Source organism: Bufo gargarizans, chromosome 9 (assembly GCF_014858855.1).
Source record: "Bufo gargarizans isolate SCDJY-AF-19 chromosome 9, ASM1485885v1, whole genome shotgun sequence".
NCBI classification, from domain to species: domain Eukaryota; kingdom Metazoa; phylum Chordata; class Amphibia; order Anura; family Bufonidae; genus Bufo; species Bufo gargarizans.
In genome coordinates, this window is record NC_058088.1 from 146299917 (window position 1) to 146313630 (window position 13714).

Sequence of the window (13714 nt, forward strand, 5' to 3'; positions counted from 1 at the left end):
CACATCGATTAATGTGAATGGAGAAATCGGGTTTGCCAGGGCATACAAGCTAAGTGGGTATGGATGTTGGGCGGAGCTTCTATGTCCTGGCAGACACCTTTCCCCTCCGTGTGTGTCCGGCCTACAGCGTGTACTGTGCCAACTACTGCCAGTGCACAGTGCCACCAGTGCCAATCATATCTGGTGTCATAGTAGATTACATTTAAAAAATAAAATAAAATTTTGACTGTAATATAATTGCAGTTAGTTGCCTGCAAGCGTGTGTGTCAGGCCTACAGCGTGTACTGTGCCAACTACTGCCAGTGCACAGTGCCACCACTCATATCTGGTGTCACAGTAGCTTGCACGCATAGTACAACTAATCTAAAAAAAATGACAGGCAGAAGCAGGCCACCCCGCAGGGGCCGTCGTGGTCGTGGTGCTGTGATTCCCTTTGGCCCTAGAATAATGCCCAGTGTTCAGAGGCAACGTACCCTGAACTCGAAAAGTTCTGAGGACATAGTTGACTGGCTAACACAGGACACCCAATCTTCTACAGCTTCCATTCGGAACCTTGACGCACCATCCTCCTTCAGCTCAGCTTCGGGCACCTCTCAAGTTACCACTCGCCCGTCTGCCACCACCACCAACACTAGCACCACAGCTGCTTCACTTGATTTGTCAGAGGAGTTATTTACACATCAGTTGGAAGAAATGAGTGATGCGCAACCATTATTTCCAGAGGATGTAGATAACAGGGATATGTCTCAGTCAGACAGCATTCCACACATGGACGTAGGGTGTGATGATGATGATGTTGTACCCGCTGCTGCCTCCTTTGCTGAGTTGTCAGATACAAGTGAAGCGGTTGATGATGACGATGTGTCCGTGGATGTCACTTGGGTGCCCGCTCGAAGAGAAGAGGAACAGGGGGAAAGTTCAGATAGGGAGACAGAGAGAAGGAGGAGACGAGTTGGAAGCAGTCCAACACCCACCTAAGTACAACTGCTTTGCGAAGGCACATGATCTCACATCACAAACGACTATGGGATCAACACATGATGACGAGTACAAGCAGCACACAAACTCAAAGCCACCATCCTCCTCCTGGTCCAGCATCTTCAGCCGCTTCAACCACTGCTGTCCTCCTTGCCCCCTCTCAACCACCCGCCACTCCGTCTCTCACCTTTAGCAGTTCCTGCTCATCTGCCCACAGTCAGGTGTCTGTCAAGGAAATGTTTGCACGTAATAAGCCAATGTCACAGAGTCACCCCCTTGCCCAGCGTCTGATTTCTTTTCACAAAAGGCAATCTCCAACCTGTACTCTATTGTGGAAAAGGAAGTCATGGCATGTCTGGCACACAGTGTTGGGGCAAGGGCCCATCTGACCACTGATACCTGGTCTGCAAAGCACGGTCAGGGCAGGTATATCACGTACACTGCGTATTGGTTAAACCTGCTGACGGCTGCCAAGCATGGAATGCGTGGCTCTGCAGAGGAGTTGGTGACACCGCCACAACTTGAAGGCAGGCCTGCTGCCACCTCCTCTACTCCTCCTACTCCCTCCTCTTCGCTAACCTCCTCGGCTAAGTCGTCCTCTTCTGCTGCTGCGTCTTGCTCCACATCTCCACATCTTGCTCCACATCAACTCCACATCAACCCCCCCCCCCCCAGCTCCCCAGGGGCTATTCCACATCCCGGATACGACAGTGTCACGCTGTCTTGGGGTTGACTTGCCTGAAAGCAGAAAGTCACACCGGACCAGCACTCCTTGTCTGCCCTGAACGCACAGGTGGATCAGTGGCTGACTCTGCACCAACTGGAGATCGGCAAAGTGGTGTGTGACAATAGAAGCAATTTGTTGGCGGCATTGAATTTGGGCAAGTTGACACATGTGCTGCGCATGGCGCATGTGTTGAATCTGATAGTACAACGCTTTGTGCATAAGTAACCAAGCTTACAGGACGTCCTTAAGCAGGCCAGGAAGGTGTGTGGCCATTTCAGGCGTTCCTACACGGCCATGGCGCACTTTTCAGATATTCAGCAGCGAAACAACATGCCAGTGAGGCGCTTGATTTGCAACAGCCCAACACATTGGAATTCAACACTCCTAATGTTTGACGGCCTGCTCCAACAAGAAAAAGCTGTCAACAAGTATTTCTATGACCGAGGTGCTAGGACAGCCTCTGTGGAGCTCTGTATTTTTTTTGCCACGTTACTGGACGCTCATGCGCAATGCCTGTAGGCTCATGCGTCCTTTTGAGGAGGTGACAAACCTAGTCAGTCGCACCAAAGGCACCATCAGCGACATCATCCCATTTGTTTTATTCCTGGAGCGTGCCCTGCGAAGAGTGCTGGATCAGGCCGTAGATGAGCGTGAAGAGGAAGAGGATGAGTTGTGGTCACCATCACCACCAGAAACAACCTTATCTGCATCGCTTGCTGGACTTGTGGCAACGCTGGAAGAGGAGTCTGAGGAAGAGGAGTCAGAGGAGGAATGTGGCTTTGAGGAGGAGGAAGACCAACCACAGCAGGCTCATTGTCACCTATCTGGTACCTGTGGTGTTGTACGTGGCTGGGGGGAAGAACAGACCTTCAGTGAGATCAGTGAGGACGAGGAACGGGACATGATTAGCTCGGCATCCAACCTTGTGCAAATGGGGTCTTTCGTGCTGTCGTGCCTGTTGAGGGACCCTCGTATAAAAAAGCCTGAAGGAGAACGACCTGTACTGGTTGGCCATGCTACTAGTCCCCCGGTATAAGCAGAAAGTGCCTGAAATGTTACCGAATTACTAGAAGTCGGAAGGGATGCAGCAGTTCCAAAACAAGTTAAAAAGTATGCTTTACACAGCGTATAAGGGTGATGTCACAGCACAATCGGAATCTAACAGGGGAAGAGGTGAAAGTAATCCTCCTCATACCACGACCACCATTTTGGAGTAGTAACAGGCTGTTAGAAACTGAGGGACACCAAATGCTAGCTAATAGGGCCACAAAAGTCTTCAAAGAACTGGAAAAGTTGTGCTATCAATAGGTGTCATACACAGAGGGGTGTGATATACTTGTAATATACTTTATAACATAGAAATTATATTATAGTGCATTTGTATGCTTCCAGTAAATACGGATTGAGGGCTGCAATCTATCAGCTTCCAGAAAATAGTGGTAGAGGTTTTCCATTTACAGTACAGACCAAAAGTTTGGACACACCTTCTCATTCAAAGAGTTTTCTTTATTTTCATGACTATGAAAATTTGTAGATTCACACTGAAGGCATCACAACTATGAATTAACACATGTGGAATTATATACATAACAAAAAAGTGTAAAACAACTGAAAATATGTCATATTCTAGGTTCTTCAAAGTAGCCACCTTTTGCTTTGATTACTGCTTTGCACTCTCTTGGCATTCTCTTGATGAGCTTCAAGAGGTAGGCACCTGAAATGGTCTTCCAACAGTCTTGAAGGAGTTCCCAGAGATGCTTAGTACTTGTTGGCCCTTTTGCCTTCACTCTGCGGTCCAGCTCACCCCAAACCATCTTGATTGGGTTCAGGTCCGGTGAAGGCCAGGTCATCTGGCGCAGCACCCCATCACTCTCCTTCATGGTCAAATAGCCCTTACACAGCCTGGAGGTGTGTTTGGGTTCATTGTCCTGTTGAAAAATAAATGATGGTCCAACTAAACGCAAACCGGATGGAATAGCATGCCGCTGCAAGATGCTGTGGTAGCCATGCTGGTTCAGTATGCCTTCAATTTTGAATACATCCCCAACAGTGTCACCAGCAAAGCACCCCCACATCATCACACCTCCTCCTCCATGCTTCACGGTCGGAACCAGGCATGTAGAGTCCATCCGTTCACCTTTTCTGCGTCGCACAAAGACACGGTGGTTGGAACCAAAGATCTCAAATTTGGACTCATCAGACCAAAGCACAGATTTCCACTGGTCTAATGTCCATTCCTTGTGTTATTTAGCCCAAACAAGTCTCTTCTGCTTGTTGTCTGTCCTTAGCAGTGGTTTCCTAGCAGATATTCTACCATGAAGGCCTGATTCACACAGTCTCCTCTTAACAGTTGTTCTAGAGATGTGTCTGCTGCTAGAACTCTGTGTGGCATTGACCTGGTCTCTAATCTGAGCTGCTGTTAACCTGCGATTTCTGAGGCTGGTGACTCGAATGAACTTATCCTCCACAGCAGAGCTGACTCTTGGTTTTCCTTTCCTGGGGCGGTCCGCATGTGAGACAGTTTCTTTGTAGCGCTTGATGGTTTTTGTGACTGCACTTGGGGACACTTTCAAAGTTTTCTCAATTTTTCGGACTGACTGACCTTCATTTCTTAAAGCAGGCATGTCCAAACTGCGGCCCTCCAGCTGTTGCAAAACCACAACTCCCAGTATGCCTGGATAGCTTACAGCTATTAGGGCATGCTGGGAGTTGTAGTTTTGCAACAGCTGGAGGGCCGCAGTTTGGACATGCCTGTCTTAAAGTAATGATGGCCACTCGTTTTTCTTTACTTAGCTGCTTTTTTCTTGCCATAATACAAATTCTAACAGTCTATTAGGTAGGACTATCAGCTGTGTATCCACCTGACTTCTCCACAACGCAACTGATGGTCCCAACCCCATTTATAAGGCAAGAAATCCCACTTATTAAACCTGACAGGGCACACCTGGGAAGTTAAAACCATTTCAGGTGACTATCTCTTGAAGCTCATCAAGAGAATGCCAAGAGTGTGCAAAGCAGTTTTGATGCCTTCAGTGTGAATCTACAATTTTCATAGTCGTGAAAATAAAGAAAACTCTTTGAATGAGAAGGTGAGAAGGTGTGTCCAAACTTTTGGTCTGTACTGTATATATATATATATATATATATATATATATGTGTGTGTGTGTAGAACACGCGCAAAGTAAAAAAAAAAAACATTATTAAGAGGCCGATGGATACATTTGAAATATTAATGGGCCTACAAATGTTGAGTTTATGGGACCTAAAATTACAGGGTGTAATAAAAAGGAACTCATAGGAATAGAGACTATAGAATGGTGGCATTCAGATGTAGTCATACTTTGAAAGATAGATTAGTAAGGAGTAGATATATGGAGAAAAGACCAGATATGTGGTTGAGAGAATATATACCCAAAGGTAACCGTCGATGCAGCAATTGTTTGTTTTGTAAGTACAATCCTCAGCACAGAACACTTAATTTTGGAGGTCTGCAGTATAGCGTTAATCATCTTATAACATGTAGATGCAGGTTTCTAGTATACCTGATAATGTGTCCCTGTGGTCGTTTCTAGAGATTTTTCAAAAATTCGATTTGGCCGGTTTGCCAAATTTTTCTGAAAAATTTGCTTCAATCCGAATTTATTCATGGCGAATCGCGTAAAAAAACAGCTATTTCCAGGCTGCAGAGAGCCTTTATAAGGGGTGTAGAACACTGTGCCTTGCAGTAACACGAATAGGGAGTCTGCTGTGGTAGTGAAACAATATTGTGAGTCAGTATGACAAGCACATGACAGGTGTCGCTCTTAGAATCACTGCATACTTTACTTATTTGGGCAGTCACAGGGCATGTGAGAGGGACGTATGCTTTCACGGTGCATTGCGAGTAGGCACACAATTTCTGTCAGTTTTGTCTGTGATTGCTTTCCGTTGGTCAGTTTTTGTTTTGCAAGCGCGGGAGAAAAAACTGAATGTGGTACCCAGACCCGAACCTGGACTTCTTCACTGAAGTTAGGGTTTGGGTTAGGTGTTCTGTTGATTGTATTATTTTCCCTTCTAACATGGTTATAAGGGAAAATAATATCATTCTTAGTACAGAATGGTAACTCAAATGTCCATTGAGGGGTTAAAAAAATAATAAATAAACTCACCTTATCCACTTGATCGCGCAGCCGGTATTGTCTTCTTTCTTCTTCCTGCAGGACCTGCAAAAGTACCTGTGCTGATGTCATCATGCTCACCACGTGGTGAGCGTGGTGACGTCAGCACAGGTCCTGCTGAATGAAGATGGAAAGACCTTCATCATTATCCTCATCATCATCCACCGCATCTTCAAAAACAGTGCCCTGGCAGGATAACCATGGGAATGATCCCTGTTCCTTCTCCTCTTCCTCCTGTGCCACATCCATCAGCGCCTGAAGTGCTTTTTCAAGGAGACATAGAAGTGGGATAGTAAGGCTGATGGCGGTTTCATCACCGCTGGCCATGTTGGTGTAGTACTTGAAACAGTGCAACATGGCAGAAAAGTCCCACATGGAGGCCCACTCGTTGGCAGTAAAATGTTGGTGTTCCACAGAGCGACTCACCCGTGCATGCTGCAGCTGAAACTCTACTATTGCCTGCTGCTTGAACAGTCTCTCCAGCATGTGCAAGGTGGAGTTCCACCTTGTGGGTACGTAGTATATGGCGCGGTGGGCACGATTGCTGATGTTATGCTGCAGCGCAGACAGGCGAGCAGCAGCAGGGTGAGAACACCACAGACGGCCCTCACTTCTTGCAGCAACTCTGACATATCAGGTTTATTCTTCAGGAACCTCTGCACCACCAAGTTCAGAACATGCAGGGATGTGCATCAAACCGGCTAGCCCCAGAGATTTCACCCATTGTCACACACCACCAGATTGGGCCTGAGGCTCAGCGGCACCAACCACTCATCGGCATGTTCTTACCTGCTCACCCACAGCTCCTGCGCAGTGTGGGCTCTTTCACCCAAACATATGAATTTCAGAACAGCCTGTTGTCGTTTCCCCCTGGCTATGCTGAATTTGGTGGTGCAGGTGTTGCTCTGACGTGATGAGGAGGTGGTAGAGGAGGAACCGGAGGAGGAAGCGGAGTAGATGAAGGAGGCAACAGGAGGCACCGAGAAACGTCCAGCAATCCTCGGTGGCGGTAGGACATGCGCAAAACCGCTGTCTGCCTCAGGGCTAGCCACCACTACATTTACAGAGTGGGCAGTTAGGGAGATATAACATCCCTGCCCATACTTAGTGGTCCACGTGTCGGTGATTATTTGGACCTTGCCACTGATGGCGTTGCGTAGAGCACAACTGATTATTTTCCGCCACTTGTTCGCGCAGGGCAGGGATAGCCTGCTTCGAAAAGTAGTGGCAGCTGAGAACCACGTACCGTGGGACAGCAGCCGTCATTACATTTTTAAAACTGTCCATCTTCACCAGATGGAATGGCAGCATTTCAAAGGCCAGCAGTTTTGAAATGCAGACATTCAGGGCCAGTGCACGTGGGGTGGTGAGGGGGTACTTCCTCTTTCTCTCCAGTGTTCATGGGACAGACATCTGAACGCTTCTATTGGACAGACAGTATGGACATGCTGGTGACTGACGATGGTGTTGTTTTGGCTGCCACATCCGCTGTTTGCAGGGTGGCAGGTGCCCCTGTTGCTCCAGAGGGGGAGGAAGAGGGAGCAGGAGGACCCTCTGATCTTTCATGGTTCTTGAGGTGTCTGCTCCACTGCAACTCGAGTTTTGCGGTTAGATGCCGGATCATGCAGGTGGTATGAACATACGGTTGTCTCACTGCCCAGACACTGCCTTCCCTGCTAAACACAATTAAAAATTCTGCGAGAGTTTTTTTTTTTTTCACTTTTGGGCATTTGGATTAGTTTAAGAAATTAAATAAAAGTTATGTTTTATTTAAAATACGGATGAAACCCCCAGTGTGATTTTTTGGTCGGTTGACCAATTGTATAATTTTATCTACGTGATAAATGCCATTTGGTGAAGTGACTCAACCCTTTCAACGGTAGTTTGTAGTTATAAAAAGGCATACTGCCCCAAAAAAGTTTCACACCAAAAATAAAAAAAAATGAAGGGTTTCTTTTTTATGATTACACAATTTGCATCAGAGCTGCGTACTCTGTGAAGCACATTTTTGGCATCTTCATAAAGAAGTTAATGGGGCTGTGAACCTCTTGCTCTATAAGTGTATCCAGAAGGCTTGCTTGCTGTTATCTCTGACTACAAAGTATTGCATCTTTCATTGGTTAGGGCATCAGACCTATTTGATTTTCTCAAAATTTGCTAGGGGAAAACTTTTAGAAACATTAGTAAAATGATGTGTGTACGTGGATGTTGCCAAATCAAGATACAAAATATATATCAGGCTTGATGGTTTAATGTCCTTAATCATCCTTCGTTTTCTGCAATATTTCTTTAGGAAAGAATGGGGCTTGGAACCTTTCCTTCCTCCATCACTTCTACATGTGTACAAAGAAAAACCCCTCCGCAAAGCATTGGCACAACACCTGAAGATTCACCAAAACCAATTATCTGGTAGCAAGGTAAGAAGAATTATAGAAAATAATTTTGTGGCAGTTTCACTGATTAAATATAACTGTACATCTTCTTCTTACAGATGTCTATTATTCAAGCCAAGCTTCGTTACCTACGTATTCTAAATGAGCTGCCTACTTTTGCTGGTGTCCTCTTCAATACAGTTGGCATGGTAATATATAAACTAACTATGTCAACAAATGTAATGCAGCTGATTTCATAGATGCCTTTCTTGTAGAGATAAGCAAACCACTCGAGATTTGGTTCAGGTTTGCCAAACTTAAAAAAAGTTACGTTTGGACCTGAATCCTGAAGCCTTACAGAAAATGATGGTAGTCACAAGCAGCAGAAGTGGCATGAAGGAGACAGTGGCATGATGGAGACAGCAGTAACAGTTGTACAGAACATGATAGTCGGCAGACTTCAGCAGTGGTGGTGGAAGTGGCATGATGAAAGCAAGCAGCAAAATTGGGCAACATCAGCAGATATATTCATTGGTCTCTGTTGGAGGAGTATTAAAGTCGGTTGCCTTACTTATCCATAATTACTAATTTATACACACTATTAGAGTTGAGCGGACACCTGGATGTTCTGGTTCGGCCGAACTTCGAAAAAAGTTCGAGTTCGGGACCCGAACTTTACCCCAAACCCCATTGAAGTCACTAAAATGGCTGTAAAAATGTCATGGAAAGGGCTAGAGGGCTGCAAATGACATCAAAATGTGGTTAAGAGCATGGCAAGCGCTCTGCAAACAAATGTGGATAGGGAAATGACTTTAAATAACATAAAATACATCAAAATAAAAATAATAATCTTGATCTAGGAAGACGAGGTACATATGGAGTAGGAGGTTGAGGAGGCGGTGGATGTGGTGGTGTAGGTGGAAGTAGCCTACACTGTTGGTTTTAAATTTAATTTTTTTAAATTAGGGTACACCCCAAAACATTGGGAAATATAACCTGTGATAACCCTCTGCAGTCGTGCTAAACACACGTTCAGACAATACACTGGCTGCAGAGCAGGCCAGCACCTCCAAGGGGTAAAGGGCAAGCTCAGGCCATGTGCCCAATTTGGAGACCCAGAAGTTGCAGGGGCTGACCCCTGTCAGTCAGTTCGTGTAGGCGTGTGCACACTTACTGCCCCACCATGTTGTACGTCTCCGTGAGGTTCACGATCCAATTTAATATCTGCTCTATGAACTTTCGATGTTCTTTTCTGCGCCTACCATGGTGATCACGGGTGGCGGGGAATCAGGGTTCCATGCCGGAGAGGGAGCGTGAGAGAGAGACTGCATCCAAGGGAGGATCCATTTTTTCAAATTTAAAATTATAGAGTGGAATTATGGGACAAATTATTAAAGCGTAAAAGTGGGACAACTTTTTAAAGTTTAAGCATTGAATGAAAGGATGTGCCGCGCATTAATTAATGAAGAGTTTATAAAATGTTATTCCCTTAAAATTTGCAGAGCAGGGGTTTCTATCCGGCAAAATGCGAAAAATGTCACCTGACAATGTAATTGACGATTTTTATTTATTTATGTTCCTGTCACCTATGTAGAGGTGCTCCAGTGACATTCACCATCCATTTCGATATCTTCTCTATCAACTTTCGATGTTCTTTTCTGAGCCTACAATGTTGATCACGGTTATCGGCGAATCAGGGTTCCACGCCGGAGAGGGAGCGTGAGAAAATGAGACCAAATTTAAGGGAGATAAATTTATAAATAAAAATTGGGGCTCGAGCAGAAATGTAGGAAAAGCTGTTAAAGCTCAAATGTGGGACAAACTACAGAAGCCCAAATGTGGGCCAGAAGAGTAAAGCGGAATTATGGGAAAAGTTATTGAGGCGAAAATTTGGAACAAAATTACAGAAGCCCAAATGTGGGCCAAAAGAGTAAAGCAGAAATGTGGGACAAAGTATTGAAGCACAAATGTTGGCCAAAGGAGTAAAGCGGAATTGTGGGACAAATTATTGAAGCTCAAATGTGGTACAGCTGGTAAAGTTCAAGCATTGAATCAAAGGAGGTGGCGCGCATCAATAGTTAGTGATCAAGCCTGTTTGGGCCTTTATGACCAATCGTTTTCCTTCCTTTTTTCATGGTCTCGTTCCAAGAGCTATAACTTTTTTATTTTTTCATCTATATAGCTTTATGAGAGTTTTTAATGCCACCATTTTGGGGTACACATAGGTTTTTTATTAACTTTTATTAACTCTTTCTGGGAGGGAGATGGGGAAAAATAGCAATACTGCCACTGTGTTTTTACATTATAAATTTTATGGCATTCATTTTTCGGTACAAATAACATAATATCTTTATTCTCTGGGTCAGTACGATTACAGTGATACTAAATACTTATGATATTTTTTTAAGTTTTACTACTTTTTTTCTCCAATAAAACCTCTTTTATTAACCCAAAAAATGATTTTGCATTGCCACTTCACAAGACCCATTACTTTTTTAATTTTTTTCTATGGAGTTGTGTGAGGACTTGATTTTTGAGGGACAACTTGTATATTTCATTGGTATCATTTTGGAGTAAATGCCGCTTTTTGATCGCTTGTTATTAAGTTTTTTCGGTGGAAACTAAGAATAAATTAGAAATTCTGTCTTTTTTTTTTTTTTACGGCGTTCACCATAGGGGATAATTTATGTAATATTTATGTAGTCCGGGTCGATACGGACACGGCAATACCAAACATATGGGGGATATTTTCTTTTTGCAATTTTTTTCATTGAAAAGCGTATTTTCAATGGGGAAAAAAGCATATTTAATAAATGTTTAATTTTTTTCTAGTTTTTTTACTACTTAAAAGTCCCACAAGGGGACTATAATATACAGTATTTTGATTGCTTTTAAAATGTAATGCATTATCTCTATAATGCATTACATTTCAATAGCAATGCTATTCAAAGATTGACCAGCAGGCTGCGCCAGAGAGGCACAGCCTGCTGGAGATACCTGCAGACAGGCTCAGGGCCCTGATCGGAAGCAAGGTAATCTTCCCAACACATCAGCACCCCACGATCGCATTTTCGGGGTGCTGATGGGAGACAGAGGGAGTCCGCTCCCTCTGTCACCACTTTACATGCAGCAGGCACCATTGCGCCTGGCATATAAAGGGTTAAACAGCCCGGATTGTCAGGTCAGGGCTGTTAGAGCAGGGCCCCGGCTCTCATGTGAGAGCCGGGTCCGTGCTCCCCGTTGCACGGGGAAGCCGTGCCGCGCTAAGACTGGGCCGCCGTAAAAACGCGGCGACCCAGCCTAAGGCCCCTTAGTGACCGCCGTAAAAAGGCATATGGGTGGTCGCTAAGGGGTTAAGGAAGAATTTCTGAAATTTTATTCCCTGTCACTTATGCAGAGCAGGGGTTTATTCAAGTCTAAAATTGTAAAATGTCAACCCAAGAATGTAACAGAAAAATGTTTGAAATTTATTAACATGTCTACTAGGTAGAGCAGGGGGTCTATGACAACAATAGAACAACAGTATGTACAGGGTGTATCTCACACGCACTGAACCAGACTAGGCTTCAATTAAATTTGTTTGCCCAAAATGGCTGCATTTCAAATACTTGAATAGAAGCCCTGTATTTAAAGTGTGTATCTCACAATGACATATGCACCAAAGGCTGCCAAATAAACTTTTTTTGCCCAAACGGGTGTTTGTTTTATAACTGAATATGACAGCAGTATATAACCCTTGAATTTCACACGTGCTGGTGCTGCAAGGGCTGTAAAATTGTGTATTTTGGCCAAAAAGTGTGTTTTTAAAAACCCAGAAAATTATGGCTGTATTCAGTGGTGTAGCGTGGATAGCCAGCACCCGGGGCAAGCCAAGTATTGCGCCCTGTGACCACGCCCCCCTTTTTTACAAATAATGTAGTAGATGTCACCTGCAGTCCTATGTAACACCACAGATAACACAGTGATAACTCTTTGAGTACAGATAATGTAGTAGATGGGTGTGACCTCAAGTCTGGGGCCAGGCTGAGGCAGTGTGGGTCAAATTCTATATACCCCCTCCCCCCTACCCTACCGTGAAACAGATATTTGGATGGACATAACATACATTGCTATGAAATATACAGGAGAATATAGCACCATACCTGTTACATCCAGTGACATCTCCTGTGATATAGACTTTCCTCAATGTTTTCATTCGGAGATAGGACCGCCATGACACCTTCTTTCAGCCGCGTCTCGTCTCTGCAAAGTTTTGCAGAAAATGTTTTAGATTCCTCACTTTACTATCATCCTCAGATAACAGACCTCCCCTATTATAATGACCACCTCTGTAGTATTACAGTAATAATTATGTCCCCCTTCAGCTCCTCCAGCATACAGTCCCGTGTAAGTTACATCGCTCCCCCTGCCTTCCGCCCCTCCAACATACAGCCCCATGTAAAATACATCACTCTTCCTGCAGCTCCTCCAGCATATAGTCCCATGTAAGATACAACCCCCAGAGGATGCCATCTGCCCATCTCTGCTGTCCATATACCAGGCCTACCAGTATTACCCCTTCATATACCGCCTGGTCATCCCACACCTAACAGTCTGAGTCACTTGTCTCCCTGAGTGTTAGGTGAGGTGACCAGGCGGGCAGGTGGTATATCAAGGGGTATTGCTGGTAGACCTGGTATATGGACAGCAGAGATGGGCAGATGGCATCCTCTGGGCACTACTGTCTCTCTGGTCATCCTTCACAAGCACTCTGACTGCCACGGTCCTGCTTGGCCTGGCTCTCATGGAACTTCACTGCCTGGTGCTCGGCTATCAGTGCTGATAGCCAAGCACCAGGCAGTGAAGTGCCATGAGAGCCAGGCCAAGCAGGACTGTGGCAGTCAGGGTGCTGGTGAAGGATGACCAGAGAGACAGTAGTGCCCAGAGGATGCCATCTGCCCATCTCTGCTGTCCATATACCAGGGTAGGCCTGGTATATGGACAGCAGAGATGGGCAGATGGCATACCAGAGAGGCAGTACTGTCTCAGTGTCCCTGGTCATCCTTCACCAGCACCCTGACTGCAATGCAGTGTCATGGTGCCATCTGCTTGGCAGCCTTGGCCTGGCTCTCATGGCACTGACTGGCACAGTGGCACTTCACTCATATTATCATATATTACCCTTAAAGCCTACCTACCCTCAGCCCATGCCAACACAGTACACTAGTCACTAATGACCTAATTACACATTCAGGGTGGGACTTTGGGACTCTGGGACAGTGACACTGAATGTCACTCACTCTGTCAGGGTCGCTTGAATCACTCTCTCTAGGCTGGACTACAGTCTACTACTGATTCAGCGACAGTGCGGCAGCCATCTTCTGCTTCTTCTTGCTCCGGCTCCTGGCTCCGCACTGTCTTTCCCAGGAACTGCCATGCGCGTCTTTCCTATCAGGAACTGCCATGCGCGCCCGTCTCGCCTCCTCACTCTGCTCTGCAGC

The 13714-nt window shown here is 45.3% G+C and overlaps 1 protein-coding gene across 1 annotated transcript in view; it reads left to right on the forward strand.

The window, feature by feature from the left end:
• FRMPD3 (FERM and PDZ domain containing 3) overlaps positions 1 to 13714 on the forward strand; it is a 553251-nt gene that overhangs the window by 307954 nt on the left and 231583 nt on the right. The window contains exons 9-10 of the mRNA XM_044268648.1: positions 8156 to 8279; positions 8354 to 8443. Coding sequence (XP_044124583.1) covers positions 8156 to 8279; positions 8354 to 8443 — 214 coding nt within the window. The remainder of the gene's footprint in view (positions 1 to 8155; positions 8280 to 8353; positions 8444 to 13714) is intronic.